The sequence below is a fragment of the Macrobrachium nipponense genome, chromosome 35, assembly GCF_015104395.2.
Source record: "Macrobrachium nipponense isolate FS-2020 chromosome 35, ASM1510439v2, whole genome shotgun sequence".
NCBI lineage: Eukaryota > Metazoa > Arthropoda > Malacostraca > Decapoda > Palaemonidae > Macrobrachium > Macrobrachium nipponense.
The window spans coordinates 37013296-37032680 of NC_061096.1; the positions used below are offsets into that span (position 1 = coordinate 37013296).

Below are 19385 nucleotides of genomic sequence, written 5' to 3' on the forward strand. Positions count from 1 at the left end.
CGAAAGAACTCTATTCCAAGAGCACACGGAGGTTTTTGTTTTAACTGCTGGGAAGCTATACTTTAAACTTACAATGGTCCGCTGGTATGGTGGCTAGCGTCGTGGAATGCCGCTTGGATGTCGCTGGTAACGCGCTTCCCCAAGGGCGATGAGAAAACTCACTGGCTATGTATCATGATCAGTACTGCTGCAGTGCGGGGTCTTCGGTGGGATGTTGAAACCAACATTCTTTGGAAGCTTGATTTCCGAGTCAATGGCCCCTTTGGTGTGCTTTTTCAATGCAAATAGGTTTCATCTACCGAATTAATAAAAATCATATCCCACTAGCAGAGTTATGCATCACTTTCCGAGAGTAAATACTTCAAGTGGAATTTTAGATGAAAAGTTTGCTTTTATTCCATATTCAGATGAGGGGTGCGCCACTTTCGTGGGAATTGGGAGCAAACATATATAAGCAAGATAAAGAGAATCTGACATATATACAAATATGAGGAGCCGAGATATAAAGACACTCTTTACATCCAAAAAATCGACACCGGGTTCTATCTAGCCTTAAGCTGATCAGAGCGTAAATCAGGGATCATCTTATAAGAATATTTTGAATTACGGAAGTCAACAATATAACGAAATTCTCATCAAAATCATCAAGAAGAGGCAGCAAAATATCTACAGTAATGTCTGCAAGCATTCAATTTCAATGCATTCAATTTCAATTAAATTGACAAATTCCGTTTATAAACAACAAACTGAAACTGGCTATTACGAATTACAGCTAATTTTTCACAAAGTCAGTCACACATATTGTTCCAATCAAACACTTTACACGAAGGTTCGCAAAAAGGCTTCGAAATGGCAACTATCTGTCACGCAATAAAATTCCTTAGAAAAACATCCATCACCATTTACTGTAACAAGGAGAAAAATAAAAAATAAAAATAAAAAAAAAGTAACGTTCACAGTTATACGCCGCGTCAAAGCGTTCACCAAACATCCCGAGTTTCCTACGAGAAAAGGCGTCGAATCTCAGAAATCAAAAGTAACACATTCATGACATTTCTTTTTTCATATATAAAATCAGGTCCTGCACTGAGGCAATGCATCACACCGCAAGACACGCTGTCCTTCTTCTTTGATATATTGCTGGAAAGACTTCAATCTTTTACAGTTTGCCTTTTCCTGCCGTTTTATTTTGTGCCTCCTCTAAAAATCAGTTGGAAGAAGAAAAAGCTTCATACTGCATTTCAGGAGAGAGAGAGAGAGAGAGAGAGAGAGAGAGAGAGAGAGAGAGAGAGAGAGAGAGAGAGAGACTTTAAAGTCGACAGTGCAAGAGCAGGTCCCTGGTAAGAACTGAGCAACCCTATGGTAAGCCATACACAGGCCCTTTCGGGGTAAACCCACGCCCCCCCCCCCCCCCTCCCACACCGCTCTCTCTCTCTCTCTCTCTCTCTCTCTCTCTCTGTCAAACCACCACGCACATACACTCTTCTCTCTTCTTTAACTCACTTATTATTATTACTTTTTTTTATGGTAAACGGTAATGTAGTCTCGGAGACTTAACATATGACATAAAAGGCATTACTTAGCAACATTTGAGAGTGACCAACATTATGCTGCTCTCCTCACTTTCAAACAAACAAACCGGATACAATACATTTATGTCAGTTGAAAGCATTAAGGAAATACCGGTAAGTTCATTCTCTTTCGGTTTTGTGACGACTCTGCGACAAATAAACAAAAGGCAATGCATCAAGAGGGCAGAGAATCATCAAATCAAAAGTGTAATCTGAATCAGTAACTATTCGTCTATATATATATATATATATATATATATATATATATATATATATATATATATATAATATATATATATATATATATAGACATAGATATACAGCACCATTTACCAGAAGAAAATATAGCATTCGAGACGTACCATAACGTATGGTGCTCTTTCAACAAAGCCAAATATATATGTCCAGTAAATGACAACGGAGTGAACGAACATTTGAATTAATCAATTGATTAATTATACTATGGTGGGGGGTGGGGGGGGGTGCCTTGAGTGTCATCCCCAGTGTACATTTTTCATCTGCCATAGCATTCATTCGTCATAAATTGATAACTTGTATCAATATCGTTTTTAATATCGTACATTTGGTTTAGCATTGTTTAGCGTTTGTTTGAATAAGTATTATCATCATAATGATTTACGGACTTATAGATGATTGGTAAGCAAATACACGAAACGATTCATCGCGAAAACGATATGAAAGGTAAAAAAAAAATACAGCCGCTATATAACCATAACATAGCACAAAATGTACAAGAGGCGAATGAAGGTGAAATACAAATAGAAAATAAGTAAAACAAAACAACTGCTTGTTGATCGTAAAACATGTTTAAGTAAAACTTAGTACAATATTAAATAAGATTCAACTAGTCTTTGATCAAACTTATGTAATGTAAGAAATTCGTTACCGTTTTTAGTCAACCTGCTAAAAATGAACATATACACTACGGAGATCTACCCACGAAAATAACAAGGTAAAATAGGTTTCTATGTTTATTCACGCAAAAACTTACTTGTACAAAGGATCAGCTACAACTATGAGTATATAAAACCTATTTGCAAGTCGTTTTGGTACCCTGATACACAAAGGAATATGAATGACAAATGAAGCACTGCTCATGACAAAAGATCAAACCCATCTTTCAGAGAGGGAAATCGCGTGGAAACCCAAAGTTCATATTCCTGTATGTGCTAAAACTCACATTCTTTCCCTTAGCTGCTACCAGTACCATCACGCAAACATCAGTTCTGTCGTGCTTTGTCCTGAGCAATAAAATATGCTTTTTCGTAATATGCGCTTTTCTTGACAAAGGCAAACACGATGAAAAATACATGCCATGCTGTTTGTGACACGCCTTGGCAATAGCTTAATCTCTCTCTCTCTTCTCTCTCTCTCTCTCTCTCTCTCTCTCTCTCTCTCTCTCTCTCATAATGGACCGAGTAAATCACTTTGCTTTCTGCGAATTACAATGCTGAAGTATGCGCAGGATTTATATTTTTTTTCTAACGAAGTTGTTATGCCATTCCAACAGTAATTTCATATCAGTTCGTAATTTGCTCATAAAGCAATTTCTGAAATCTGTAAGTCATGACTTGCAACTCGTGGGTTGGAATTTTGACTATAAAAAATAGGTATATATATATATATATATCTATATATATATATAGATATATATATATATATATATATATATATAATATATATATATATATTATATATATATATATATATATATATATATATATATAATATATAATATATATATATATATATATTATATATATATGTGTGTGTGTGTGTGTGTGTGTGTATACAAAGAACTGCTTCATGACAACTGCTGCAATATAAAGACGAAGTTAACAACAAAATTATTAAAACAGAAAGTTATAAATTAAATAACTTTCACTATGAGGGGATAACCCGTACTGAGTATATACGAAAATTTCTGAGAAAAGTGTATTCCATTTCCAAATTATTTTGTCAAGAATAAAAAGTTGCATTAATGCTGCTCCTTTCGGCTCCCCAAAAATGAGATCAAATAAGCGCACATCAAGACGGAATGTACGCAGCGCTGATTTCTTTCAGTCCGATGCAAAGGCAGGAAACAATATCAAAAGTACGGAGAAGCGGGCATTTGTTAAGAAGGCCACATCGCCATTTGGAAAGAAGGCGAGGAAGATGTCGGGGATGGAAAACTTTTCCCCTTTTTCTTACGGTCAGGATATGGAAGTCCTTTCGCTTATTGTGCTCAGATCCTGCCTCGGGGAAAAAAAAAGAATGTAAAAAAGGAACCTTTTGAGAAAGAAGACCCCCGAAATGATATGCAACTGGATCTTATTCTATCTCGGAAACTTCGCCCGTTTCAGTTGAGTGTGATGCAAAAGACGCGGCTTTCTTCGTCATAAATTGAATAGCCTTACATTCGCCGAAGAGTTGCCAGAATAATGAACCGTCATTTTCTCTTCCGTGACAGTTCGTATTCCCGGGCCTGTCGCCAGCCCGGAATAAGACTATTTGAGCGTGGTTAGCGTACTGCCTCCCAGACTTACTACAATAAGCCTCAGACGCAAGGCGCAAGTTGCAATGAGCAATTATGAGGCCTAATATCCGAAACAATTTCAAGTTAGTTATTTTCTTTCACAAAACAATTTAAAGTTATTTATTTTCTTTTGTTTGCCCCTGTTATTAAATTCCAGATGCCATTTTCAGTGCCTCCTAACCACCCCCCACAAAAAAAAAAAAAAAAAAAAAAAAAAAAAAAAAAAAAAAAACTTAATGTTGTAAGTGAGAAATACAACTCATTCACAGCATCTGTTCTGCAGAACAGAGGCACCATACACACACACACACATATACATATATATATATATATATATATATATATATATATATATATATATATATATATATATATATATAAATATTACATATATACACACACACAACACACACACACACACATTATATATATATATTATATATATATATATATGATATATATATATATATATATATATATATATATATATATATTATATTACACATATTGCATGTGTATATATATGGATGTATTTATATATGTATATATTGTATATATACACATATAGATATACACAGTAGGCTATACATATGCATGTACATATACATATATATAAATATGCAGTCATAACTAACCTTTAATCTTGAATTCACTTTACCTTGGGAATAACGAACACTCAAAAGGAATTATGTTCAATGTATCTACGTTCGTTAAGATTCCATTTGGGAATAGCAGCGACTTATCCATCCATCCATTTCTCTCAATGGCTGAATGGACAATTAACTGCCGTTCCTGTATAAAACTCAAAAAGGAAGAACCGAATGTAGAGTCGATTGTAGAAGCACTTATTCCATTTGGTTGTAGGGCCTTCCCAAGATACGCTGAATTCGAATCTTCCACGATCCGGCGGCTGAATTATGAATTGACAATGCTCGTTGTCTTTCTTCTTCTAGGGAACCACTCCCTGTCAACGTCAATAGCTTATAAAGCTGAAATATATATATATATATATATATATATATATATATATATATTATATATATATATATATATATTTACGTTTATTGCCCGTCTCGTCTACCCAGAGTTTATTCATTCATTTTATTTCTAAAAGAGCAGCCATGTTCTCCTTAAAATCAGCTGATTCTTAGGCGGGAAACACAAACTTAACCGGGAAAGGCATTTCAGTTTTAGATACTCGGTTATCAGTTGCCTTACCAGTACGACGTAGTGGACGTCAGACACGGGCACCAGAACGTTTAGAAATAAGATGGGACTCGAAATCATATACTAATTAAGGACCTTAAGATGCCAGGTATCCTTGTATTGCACCTGCCATCTTGGGGGGAGGTGTGAGACTGCTAACTACACTTTGGTGTAATTAGTTGTATAACTACATACTGTATTTATGCGTAACAAAGTATTTATTATAATTGTACCTTTTACTCAAACTGTTGAGTACTGTAATTATTACTGTTTACCTTTTACTGAAATCTACAATGTATATTTAGTTTCTGTTAAGCTGCCATACAGTTAAGTTTACATAATATATGAAACAACGAATTCTGTGTTCTTTCTTGCCCTGCCATGAAACAGAAATCCAACAGATTCTTACCATAAGACCTCTTTCCCTTCCAAATTTGCTGGTTGTTTTTCACTTTTCAGGCAATGCCAGAGGATAAGGGTGAAAACCAGATGATTCCAAAACACCTAGATTCTCAGTCGTGGCCAGGACCTAAAGCAAGGCGGTATCGCTGGTTGGCGCCGGAGGCCGGACCCCCTTCACATATCATACACATGTTCAAGCCTCCAGGATTTCCAAGATACGTCTAGAAAGTGCAAATCCAACCAGCTCTATTTCTCCAAGACGACTCTTGCTAATTTCCATTTTCAAAACTCCTATTTTATCACTTCTCGATTGAACTTCCCTTTGTCCCCATCGGGCCACGTGCTGCCCCTGTGACCTGTTTCAAGTTTAAACCTTCATGGAATATCTCCCTTAAACACTAGTCCTTCCCCAGTGTTAGATAAAATTGAATAACTGTAGCTTTGTGCAATAAGTCTTTTCCTTTATTTTACGCTGTATCTAATCTGGGAATTTTTCCAGATTTGCTGAGTCACGTGTCCTGTCTCGCCCGCAAGTGCTTTCCTTACAGTAACCAAGATTACAATGATCCCTTTTGAAGCCAGCATTTATGTTATAGATTTGGTCCCACGAGCGGACAAGTTGCATTTACTTTTCCCAGGCTATTCAACGGCCTCTTGTAAATAAATGTATGTAACGTAATCAGCCGGCTTCAATGGCGACCTTATTATAGAGAAACATATTTCCCTTTATTAAGGAAAGTTATTCTGCATTTTTCCCTAAAACATTTTCCATTACGTTTGGGCCACACAAGGCCGGCTCAAACGTAAATATATACATATATATATATATAGATATTATATATATATATAGACACATATGTATATATATATGTATATATATATAATATATATATTATATATATATATATATGCGTGTGTTTGTGTGTAGTTATATATTAATTTATATTGCACAGACAGTGGAGATTTAACATATGCTCTCTTGGATTAACCTTAATATAAACAACATCCATTTCATTTCGTACAGTGATGCTCAAATCTCATGCGACATGACTTCATAGGATTTCGTTCAAAATTCACTAACTGGCAACCTAGCATGCTCCATATTTATCCTTTATTTCAATGCGAAAACGCGAGTATCGCATACACTAAGGCCATAATATGTTTCATGAGAGTGAAATCTGTCATATATTTGAAAATTGTAAGAAAATGTCACGTGTAGCCAAATTTCAGAAAAACCCTTACGAAAATTTTTCAAAACTTTCGTTCACTCATTGCTGAAGCATTTGACCAAAACGAAGTCGCCATCAAACCTCAGTTCAAATGTTAAATAAATAAATAAAAAAAATTGTAACATTGATAATGCTTCCAAAGCAAACATAAAATTTGAAATAGTCCTATTTGATTGTTTTTACCCTCAACGCTGAGAAAATTTAAATATGTATATACAAAAGTAGAATGCGCCCACCGATATCAACGTGTGAGGGGAGCATGTGTGACGTATCAGTGTCGGTGCAATAACAACCACCTGGTATATAAGTAGGTCTACAATGAGTAGCGACCATTAAATTATCTTGAAAACATTTACTTTGTGTTTAAGGAATATTTGGATTTTCATACATAATTATTTGTTATCTTTCTTAATATTTCAAAACTGATAGCATACTAGCAAATATTCGCTTATTTGCCAAAGCCAAGATATTATTCCTAGGCTTAGGTGTTAGATTTCTTTACTTTACGCTTAACATTCACATCTCTATATTAACAATTTCTGGCCAGAATGCAAATGAGGTTATCTATACATTCTTGCACTTCAAGTTACCTTAGGAAAGAATAAATTATACATCAAAAGCGAGCAGAAGGACTTTTAAGAAAATAATATTATAAACCAGTTGAAAAACCAGTGTTCCATATGCCTTGATATTAATACTTATGATATTTCGATTACAGCCATCTTCTCCATATAACCAAAATCATCATCATCTTCTATTCTTCAAAGAACAGGTAATCTATACAAATAAAAACATTAGTAAAGATTGCATCTCAGAAAGCTTAGATTATTTTTCTAGGCCTATAAATCATTTTGCAATATACAGGCAGCTTAAACACAGCCTGAAACTTCAACATTCAAAGAAAACTGGTTGTAATTCATATTCCTCAAAGAACAGGTGATCTCTACAAATAAATTCATGAGTAACATTACATCTCAGATGGCTTAGATTATTTTGTAGGTCTATAAAACATTTTCCAACATACAGGCAGCTTAAACACAGCCAAAATCTTCAACATTCAAATAAAACTTGTTTTAATTCATATTCCTACATTGAAATTGTTGTTATGACTGTTGAGCTTATTAGGTCTACTGTCATAATGCTGCAGACATGGTTATGTTGACCAGTCCGAGGAGCATGTTAAGTCTGCTTTCATTGCTGGCACCGCTAACCTTATCACACCACACTTGAACTGAGCAACGTAAAGATAAAAAAAAAATCTATTCAAATCACACAAATTAAGAATTATACCAATGCATAAAAGGGATCATATCTATTTAACCATAAGGAAAATAAGGCTAGCTGTGAATTCACAAACTTTTCGACATGAATGACATTACAAATGAAAAAAGGGAAAAAAATAGCACTACTTGGCAACATCACGTTGAGTCTAAGAATATGGACGATACAAAAAGAATCATGTCGCATGAGATTTGAGCCCCACTGTACATCATGCCATTCAAAGCTACGAATTTTTACAGAACGAGCTCCTACCAACTCTCCATCTATCCGTCTCGCTTTATCGAGGCAAATCCGACCCAGAACAACGCTTTAGAATTCCTCGATATTCAAGTCTTCGGTAGGAAGTAACAAGCTCTATTTCCTCGAACTGAACAAGATAGAACTATTCTTACTTGCATGCAGTCTCAGATCAGGGAAAGGAAGCACGTTTACTTCCAATAAGACTTTGAGCAATGCGTTTCCAGGCTTATCCTTCCTTACTTCAACTTTTCCCTTCTTTTTTGTTATCTCTTTGCTTATCTTTTTTCATCAATTACGAAAAATGAAGTTAAATGTCTTTAATTATTCTGCGCTTGAGAACGAAGGCGGGTGATGAATTCACTGTTAAACGATAAGTTCAAATACTATTAAGTACTGGTTATTTAAAAGGTAAGAACAATGACATTAAATTTTGACAAACATATTTTCCACAGAGTATTAATTTTGAAATTCTCAATACTGCTTCGAGTATTAACTGAAATTGTCGATGTACTAAACTATAATTTTTTTCATTTACGCTGACGGCAGCTGCCTTGAACTAAGTGTGGTGTTCACTGTAGAATTTTTTCACTAAAAATATTAAAACAGATAACTACATCTATATATATAAAAAATAATGTGTTCCAAGTTATTAGAATAAAACACTTAGATTTCGACCTTTTACCAAACACTGCATCAGCATCAGAAATACCTAGATAAAATCGAAATACTATGAGGAACGAGGTTCAAGGAAGAAGAAGAAGACGGAGAACAAGAAAGAGATGGAAAGCCTGTGTGAGAAGAGACCTACATGAGAAGGGAATTGATGAGGCAGAAGCGCAGATAGAAATAGATGGAAACGGCTCATCCAAAACGGCGACCCCAATGGGAACCAGCTGGGAAGAAGAAGAAAATCTACCAAGGGAATGAGACGTTCATACCGGCCCCAAACCCAAATAAATAGACCTCAGTCAGTTTTGAAAACTAAAAAAAATATTTGTTGCTTAACGTAAACGCCAATACATCATTGTGAAATACGAGAGCCAAATGTGTAACTGAGTAATATCAATGTGTGGCCCAGAGAGCAAAAGTGTTCCTTCACTGAATTTCCAACTGTGGGGAAAACACAACGGGCCGTAATGGATCATCATAATGAACGTCTTGTTAACTATATTACCTGGCTTTCACATCAGATTACGTGCTCTAGCTATTATCTCACAGTCACGAGAGAGAGAGAGAGAGAGAGAGAGAGAGAGAGAGAGAGAGAGAGAGAGAGAGAGAGAGAGAAAGGTGTCTATTACCTAACGCTTTTGTTATGATATTGTTGAGAGATTAGTGTAATTAATGTATGGAAATGAGCCAATTTCGTTACACGTATTATATTAAAGGGTACAGCTCATACCGACAGTGAGTCTATTTGGGATGAAGCTGTAATTCAAACTGAGAATATGTTAATCTACTGAGTTTCAGTCGACACTCACAAGCTTTCCAACTAAGGTTTACTTCAAGACTACCGTAGGTTACTATATAAATTGTTTTGAAAGTTACTTCTTCGAACCAAGGTTTACTTCAAGACTACTGTCGATTGCCATACTAAATGTTTGGAAAGTAAGTTACTGATAAGGATAGAAGAAGTCTCTCTCTCTCTCTCTCTCTCTCTCTCTCTCTCTCTCTCTCTCTCTCTCTCTCAAAAAGTCGCTTCTCTCGGTCCCTCCAGGAAGAAAAGTGATAAAAAAACCGACTACATAAATTGTTCAACGATCTTTACAGTTTCCGAAAACTACAAATGGTTCTCTTAAATCAGAGATTACTGAAAAAAAAAACTAAATACAAAATCTTTACGGTGAAAACACAAGAATCTTTCTTGCCTTTTCTAGAAGGCCATTCCTTTGGATCACTAGCGTCGCAACAAAATTGTTTTATTACACTTTTCCTTGGCATTTTCAGAATTTCCCAAAGTTTACAGCAAAAGTTCCTCTACGGTAGATTCTTTTTTATATATTTTTGAGTTTTGTTTTAATTCAACTAGAGGACCGAGTGGCTTTAAAAAGGAGAATGTTGGAATGAAAAAACTTGAAGAGAAAAGGGGTAACCTGAGAAAGAACATTATTTTCTCTGCCCACACTCGCAAAGCTGAAAACGAATAATTTTTTTTTCTGAAAAATTGCTCGCGGCTAAAGTTGTTCAGTCGGGGAAGCTTCTATTTCTGACGGTTAGAAGCTGTGAGCAAAATACTTCACTACGAGTCTTCTGGAATCACCAGATCACGAGAGCAATATCTGATTCATTTAAGAAACTGAACCCTCCAGGAAGAGCTCATTATTGAAGGCAAAACTTTAGCAAAGGTAATCTCATCTTTTTACATTTATGAGAAGTAACGATCTCGAAAATACCGTCGTAATGAACATCTAATTTATTAAAAGATCAATTATTATTATCATTATTATTATTATTATTATTATTATTATTATTATTATTATTATTATTATTATTATTTTATTATTATTATTATTATTATTATTATTATTATTATTCAGGTTTGCTTTGCTGTGGCAGTGAATGCAAGGAGGAGTTTCCAATGTATTTTAAGATGTCACGGTGCCTAAGCATTAATATCTCTTCTTTCAAAATTAATTCAAAAGGCAGTGGTCATGAGTGTTTGACGAGTATAACGGAAATGTACATGATATTAAAATTATGTATATATATATATCATCATCATCAATAATAATAATAATAATAATAATAATAATAATAATAATAATAATAATAATAATAATAATAATAATAATAATAATAATAATAATAATAATAATAATTATTATTATTATTATTATTATTATTATTATTATTATTATTATTATTATTATATTATTATTATTATTATTAATCATAATACTATCAGTGTTATAATTTAGAATATTTCCTCAAGAGTATCTGTGTCCATAATCTCTGAGACATAATAATTCATATGTGAAAACGTTCAGGACAACTCTCAGGGACGTCATTTTTGTACACAATTCCAAGTTAAGTATCCTGTAACACTAATGCCCCCGGACATGAGGACAACTTGCATTCGACAGCAAAACCTCGTCTAAAGGACAGAATGAGGTGACCCAGATCATCCCTGGGAAAAATATACTGCCAGTGCGCCACTGGTCCAAGGTCCAGCTCAGATGACTTATGGAACACCATCTAATCAATGGCTACGTAAACACACCGATAAAGAGAGGGTTGGAAAAGGAGAAAGGAGGAGGTCTCCATACATCTTGCACAGGTGTGTGTCGTTAATTTGGACAATAAACAATATTAGATCCATCTGAGCCGACAGACTTTCTCGCACACCATGAGCAATTATGTTCGATAGGGCCATTATGCATTCAGAATAATACAAATGTATCTAGTAAGAAACGTTTCCAGTAGACTCCTTGTAAGGAAAAGAGTAGATTCTTTGTAAGGAAAAGCAAAGTGGGAGCAGACTACACGAAAAGACGGTCAATTCTACAAGTTTTCCACGAAGTAATTATGTTAATTCTTTTAACTGGCAACATTAGCATATCTAGTTAACTCACCTAATTAAATAACTTCTTTTTAAGTAGAAATATTAAATTATCACGTGTCAAAGCCCAAATGTAGAATTTCTGACGTTCAGTATCCAAAACTTTCTCTGCCGCATCAAAGCCGAAACAGGCGGCAATGGGACAAATTTGAGTCCCAAACACCAACAGTGCCTGACCAACCTGTTTTAGTTAGTAGCGCGGTAGTTCAACAAGTGACATCACCATATCTTTATCAGTTTCGACGAGTGACATATTTTTATCAGTTTCGACGAGTGACATCATATTTTTATCAGTTTCGACGAGTGACATAATCATATCAGATGATTCGGGAATGACAAGAGATACGGTTTATTCACATTTTTACTCTTAAAAGTTAAAATAGTATAATGACTAAGCCGAAACTTTTCCCTTCAAATGGAAAGGAACGGAACGTTGTACGAACAAGGAAAGATCTGAGATAGTGAGAATATAACTGGGAAACAACGGGTGCGGATAAGAGTTCTTCTTTGGAGGGTTCTGAATCATTTAACTTTTAGCTATATAAACTAATATTCACTTACTGAAGACGTATTTTAAAATGCTTACTTTCCATGAATGTACGAGAAGAAACGAGTAAAAGTCTTCCAATATGATGCTCGTTCGCACACGAAAACGAGTCTGAAGAAAGATGAATGTGTGAAATTTCGGAATCCCGGAAGCTTAGAGTAAAAAGCAAAAGTAAAATTTGGCCTTCTTTCGCCTGCCTTATAAATTCACGAAAGAAAGAGATAATTCGGCAAGGTTCTTCAGAGAATTTTTCAGAAAACAGCTCTTGCATGTTTTACGAGATCATAATTTCCTCCTCTTCCTCCAAGCATCTCTATCTATCTTTCATTCTTTTCCGCCTAATCCTCCTTATTCCTATTCCATCCTTCCTTTGGCCCATCGGTCATCGCTACCCAGCGATATTTTCCTCTCTCTCTCTCTCTCTCTCTCTCTCTCTCTCTCTCTCTCTCTCTCTCTCTTAAATCAATTACTCCTTTAAATTATCGTTCACCCGAAATAAATAACATCTGTATCGTATCTAGACCTGACCTGAGTACGATTTGATGGGCAAACGTTTAAATTACGCTCAACCGTTGGAATTCCTTTGCAGCTCGACTGTTCAGAAGGCGTTGTAAAGCACTACACTAGGTGAGTGTGTCTCATATTTCCTAAAATATAACCATTTTAATTCTCTGTAAAAGAAAACTATTGAGGTGTCTCTTTGTCTGTCCGTCCGCACTTTTCCTGTCCGCCCTCAGATCTAAAAAAAACTTTTGAGGCTAGAGGGCTGCAAATTGGTATGTGGATCATCCACCCTCCAATCATCAAACATACCAAATTGCAGCCCTCTAGCCATGACCGTTCGGCTGCCACCTATACAGGCGACCACCAGAGTGGCTGACAGCTTCATGTGCCGTGGTTGGGTGTTTCATCAGCATTATAAGCTGTACAGAAAACTCGAATGTTAATTAATGAGATTTTTCGGGAAATGAAAAGCACAGTTTTAGCAAACATAGCCGAAAGAATACAGAGTAAGATAAATTTAGGTTTTCAAAACAGAGAGAGAGAGAGAGAGAGAGAATAGCGTGGGTGGTTTACTGGCGGAATTCATCGACTTTAAACCCGCAAAAGCACAATCTCTCTCTCTCTCTCTCTCTCTCTCTCTCTCTCTCTCTCTCTCTCTCTCTCTCTCAAAACAGTAGAGTGAAGGTTCCATTTCCCCATCATTTTCAAAAGAAATCAAATTAATTCGAAAACGGAAGCATTTTTGCAAAAGTTTGTAAGCTAGTTGGTCATATATCACGGAAAATGGACAGCCTGTCTTTCCATGTAATGCGTTGTTTCCACGCAGGAGAGAGAGAGAAGAGAGAGAGAGAGAGAGAGAGAGAGAGAGAGAGCTTATATTAAATATTTTATATGTAGGTTGTTGTCTTGCATATCAGAGAGATGGATCTGGAAGGCAAGACAATCTATGTGCATCATATATAATAATGATGATAATAACAATAAGAATAATAATGAGAAGAAGAAGAAGAAGTAGAGGCAGTTAATAGCAAATGTGAGCAAGAGTGAGATTATGATGACGTATGGACACCAGGAAGATGGAGCGATGAATTTATTACCGTGCATCAAAAAGAGTAATGACAATGCCCAAAGTTTCATAACTTTGCTGACAGGAAAGCTAGAGGCGTGGCAAAAGTACCCGAGCCCCCTCCCCACCCAAAAAATAAAAACAAAAGGAATACGTAGTCATCTTAAAATATTCATACCGTACATCCTGTTCGTCCATTCATAATACAACGTCGTGATAGGTCGATTCCAAACTGTAATCCCTTATGTTCAGCAGGAAAATTCAGAAAAAAACAATTGGAAGTCTTAATAATCTTTAAAAATTTATACAGCAAAAGCTGTTCATCCATACTACGTCTTTCCGAAATACAATTCCTTACCTTAAACATAAAAATCAAGAAAAACCTAAAGAAAAACACTTGGGAGTTTCACTAATCTTTCAATATTTATAGCAAAGACGCCATTCCTCCACTAATAATTCTAAGTTGATTATCAAGTCTCTTCCCAACTGCAACTCCTTATATTAAAACAGAAAATTCCAATAAAAATATTGCAAGCATTAATAATCTTTCAACATTTATATTGCAGACGCCACTCCTATATAAATAATTCAAAAATCATTTTTGAGTCTCTTCTAAACTGCAATCCCTTATGTTAAACAGAAAACCTACAGATAAAATACTGTAAGTCTTATTTATATCTTCATATTTATATTGAAGACGCCATTCCTCCATGAATGATTCAACAATGATTCAAGCCTTTTCTAAACTGCAAAATCCCTGACGTTAAAACATAAAACTTCAGAAAAATTCCGCACTTCCCGTCCAGATCGAGAAAGCGTCCAGGGGCTCAGCGTCCCCGGGACGGAATCCACGTCATGCACGGGAAGGCCTCACTTGGGACTCCTGACATCTTGAGTGATAATGGACCTCGGGACTTTCTCTCAGAATACCCAACGTGTGAGAAGTCGAAGGTGCAACATGTTCGCTTATATTCAACTTGGGTGAAAAGAATAAAATACTAGGGCTTTCTAAGTACTTAGGTTTCAAGTTACTTGTTTGTGTGTGGCTTCATTGAAAGATTTGAAATATTAACTTTCAAGTACTTAGGTTTTAAGTTATTTACTTGTATATGGCTTCGTTGGAAGGCATGAAATATTGTGACTTTTACGTAATTGTTACCCCGCACTTATGTCGCCTTTATATTCAGAGGTGTGGCTGAAAGCATGAGAGAGAGAGAGAGAGAGAGAGAGAGAGAGAGAGAGAGAGAGAGAGAGAGAGAGAGAGAGAGAGAGAGAGAACGTTATTGGATTTTAAGAGCAATATTTCACGATAATTTTATTCGTAACGTAAAAAAACAGGGCTACTTTATATGAGAGAGAGAGAGAGAGAGAGAGAGAGAGAGAGAGAGAGAGAGAGAGAGAGAGAGAGAGGGGGGGGGTGTTTGCCGTCTTTTATTTTATTATAAAAAAAAACGATTAAAACGAAATTTTGGCTATTTTCCTCAGGATAGGAAAAAAAATGTGAATAAGGAAAAAAAGGATGTGGGAAGAAAATCCAAAGAATAAAAAAAAACATTTCCGCTTGATATTGAATCAATTTATGTCGCATCATTCGATTACCCGACTCTTTTTTCCAAGTTTTCCGGAAGCGTTTATACATCATCAAAAGACATAACTGTGTCATGTGCTATATGTTGAAGTATAGCTCGATTACAACGTTCCAGCTTGAAGAAAGCGAATGTAAATATAGTTTCAGCCAAAGGCCAAGCACTGGAACCTACGAGGCCATTCAGCGCTGGAAAGTAAATTGAGGGTAGGTAGTTTTGAAAGGCCTAACAGGAGGAAACCCTCGCTGTTGCACCATGGAATAATTTTGTTAAGAAATTCACAATTCCGTGAAAACAAATTGTTTAAAAAATATCCACAATTATATATGGAATAATTGTTAGGAGAGGGTGGATAGCAAGAAGGAAGATACTATGAATGGAGGTAAAGTAAAAAGAATGAAAGGGGTTGCAGCTAAGGGCAGAAGGGACGCTGCAAAGAACCTTTAATAATGTCTACAGTGCACCCCGTGAGGTGCACTGACTGCACTACTCCCAACGGGGAAAAGCACATGTAAGGAACCACCCTTTTTTCTAATAGGAAAATTCCGAGCTTCTCATAAGTTTTCCAATTATACAGTAATTGCTATTTATCGCACCGACCTCGTACCATAAATTTCACAATGCTGAATGTTTTTACCATGTTTTCAAGTACGCAAAGCTTCACACAAATAATAATGAAGAATGACGTGTACTCTGTATGTAATTATTTCATGGTAGAAGGTGGCATTACGCGAACAAGTATACTTCTAATTTATTACATAATTTTTTGGGTGTCTCTCATGATAATTTCAAGAAATAGCCCTTAGCGGTCTGGCAAAGAATATAGGCAGAACAAGAACGCAAGAACACATTTCCTTTAACGTATTCAATGGGCAATATACAAGGGTTTTTTGTATTTTCTTAACCCTTCTCCATGCACGAACTCCTACGCTTCCGCTAAAAAGTGAAATGGAAAATGGTGGAAGCGGTGGAGCAAGGGAATTTCGTCAAACCACATTGCGCTCGCTCTCTCTCTCTCCCTAGTTCAAATACATATATATTTATATTATATATAATATATATACATACACACGCATATATATATACACACATAAAATATATATTTATATATATATATTATATATATATATATATATATAATATATTTACTTTGCATTCCAACTTGAGAGTCTGCAGTAATACCTTGTAAGGCAAGAAAACGTTTTAGAAAAAAAAAAAGGGTTAAATCATGTAAGAAACACAAGAAGTTGGGTCACTGACTAAGATTATGTAGCCGTTCAAAGACATACTGAATAAATTGCCTTTCATTTACGAAAATAAATCCAAACCAGGTTATCACAAAGATCTCTACAATTATGTAAGAATAAGTCAATAACCGGTAGCATTTTTCTCTGAAGTCACCACCTCATAAATGAAATTTATCAGGAACCAAATAATTCACAGCATTGGCAGCATCCTCTCGAGATCATCCGTCTCCCAGTCTTTTTCTCACGAAAATTCACTCCTCAATGTTTTGAATCTAACGTCTCCTCGTGAATTACGATAACTTACATTTAAACACTCGTTAGTCCTAAATGGCTTTCTCGGAGTCGTTCATTTCAACGTTTGACATTACAAATGGTTCCGTAGATACCTGCAAGCGCCGGTGTCACATATAATTTGCACTCCCTTGAATTTGGACTCCTCAGTCATTATTATTATACTTATAAAAGTAACTCCCCATTCGTTATTGAACGTACGATTTGCACTTCCCCAGTCCATATCATACGTGCAATAAAAACTCCCTCTGTATAATAAGAAGTCCCCTAGTTTCTATGTGAATTGTAAGTATGCCGAGAACTCTAAAAGCCAAGCCAAGCCAAGCCACACCAAACCAAGGAAAGCCAAGCTAAGCCAAACCAAGGAAAGCCAAGCCAAGACAAGACATGCAAAACGAAGGAAAGCCAAGCCAATCCATGCCAAACCAAAGAAAGCCAAGCCAAGGAAAGCCAAGTCAAGTCAACGAAAGCTAAGCCAGCCAAACGAGGAAAAGCCAAGCCAACCTAAGCCAAACCAAGGAAAGCCAAACGAAGGAAAGCCAAACCAAGGAAAGCCAAGCCAAGCTAAGTCAAGGAAAGCCAAGCCAAGTCAAGCCAAGCCCAGAAAAGCCAAACCAAGCCAAGTCCAGGAAAGCCAAGCAAAGCCAGGCCAGACCAGGCCAAGCCAAGCCAAGCCGAGCCGAGCCGAGCCAACCCAAGCCAAGAAAAGCCAAGCCAAGCCAAGTCAAGCCAATCCCAGCCAAGTCAAGCCCAGCCAAGCCAAGCCAATGAAAGCCAAGGAAAGTCATGCATGCCAAGAAATGATACGCCAAGAACTCTAAAAGACAAGCCAAACCAAACCAAGCCAAGATAAGCCAAGAAATGATATGCCAAGAACTCTAAATGACAAGCCAAGCCAAACCAATCCAACCCAAGAAAAGCCAAACCATGCCAAGCCAAAAAAAAGCCTACGCCAAACCAAGCCAAGAAAAGCCAAGCCAAGCCAAGCCAAGGAAAGCCAAGCCAAGAAAAGCCAAGCCAAGGAAAACCAGGCCAAGCAAAGCCAAGACAAGCCAAGCCAAGAAAATCCAAGCCAACGAAAGCCAAGTCAAGCCAGCTAAGAAAAGAAAAGTGAAGTGAAGCCAAGGAAAGCCAAGAAAAAAAAAACCCAAAACAAGCCAAGCCAAGGAAAGCCAAGCAAAGCCAAGAAAAGAAAAGCCAAAAGCCAAGAAAAGCAAAGCCAAGAAAAGTCAAGCCAAGCCAAGAAATGCCAAGCTAAGGAAAGCCAAGCCAAACCCAGACAAGGAAAGGCAAACTAAGAAAAGCCAAGCCAAACCAAGCCAAGCCAAGCCAAGCCAAGCAAAGGAAAGCCAAGCCAAGCCAAGCCAAGAAAAGCCAAGCCAAACTAAGCCAAGAAAAGCAAAGCCAAACCAAGCCAGTCACAACCAAGAAAAGCCAAGGAAAGCCAAGACAAGAAAGCCAAGCCAAGAAAAGACAAGAAAAGCCAAACCAGACCAAGCCAATAGAAGCAAATCCAAGCCAAGCCAATCAAAACCAATAAAAGCCAAGCCAATCAAAACCAAGTAAAGACAAGCCAAGAAAAGCTAAGCCAAGAAAAGCAAAGCCAAACCAAGCCAAGAAAAACCAGGGAAAGCCAAGCCAAGCCAATCAAAACCAAAAAAAGACAAGCCAAGCAAAGCCAATCAAAATCAAGAAAAGCCAAGCCAATCAATACCAAGAAAAGCCAAGCCAAACCAAGTCAAGCCAATCAAAACCAAGAAAAGCCAAGCCAAGAAAAGCCTAGCCAATCAAAGCCAAGAAAAGCCAAGCCAATTAAAACCAAGAAAAGCCAAGCCAAGCCAATCAAAACCAAGGAAAGACAAGCCCAAAAAGCCAAGCCAAGCCAAGCCAAGGCCATCAAAACCAAGAAAAGCCAAGCCAAGCACAGTCAATCAAAGCCAAGGAAAGCCAAGCCAAGAAAAGCCAAGGCAAGCCAAGAAACACCAAGCCAAACCAAGACAATAAAAGCAAAGCGAAGCCAAGCAAATCAAAACCAAGGAAAGCCAAGCCAAGAAAAGCCAAGCCAAACCAAGCCATGATATGCCAAGAGCTCTAAAAGCCGAGGAAAACCAAGCCAAGAA

General features: G+C 36.6%; 1 protein-coding gene and 1 pseudogene across 1 annotated transcript in view; one reads left to right on the plus strand and one right to left on the minus strand.

Moving 5' to 3' along the window:
* LOC135208317 (adhesive plaque matrix protein-like) overlaps positions 1-18086 on the plus strand; it is a 19974-nt gene extending 1888 nt beyond the window's left edge. Inside the window, exons 2-5 of the mRNA XM_064240420.1 lie at positions 5776-5937; positions 13161-13198; positions 14948-15122; positions 17556-18086. Of these exons, the coding sequence (XP_064096490.1) occupies positions 5776-5937; positions 13161-13198; positions 14948-15122; positions 17556-18086 (906 nt within the window). The remainder of the gene's footprint in view (positions 1-5775; positions 5938-13160; positions 13199-14947; positions 15123-17555) is intronic.
* The window catches only part of LOC135208629 (uncharacterized), a 794601-nt pseudogene that overhangs the window by 627121 nt on the left and 148095 nt on the right, over positions 1-19385 (minus strand).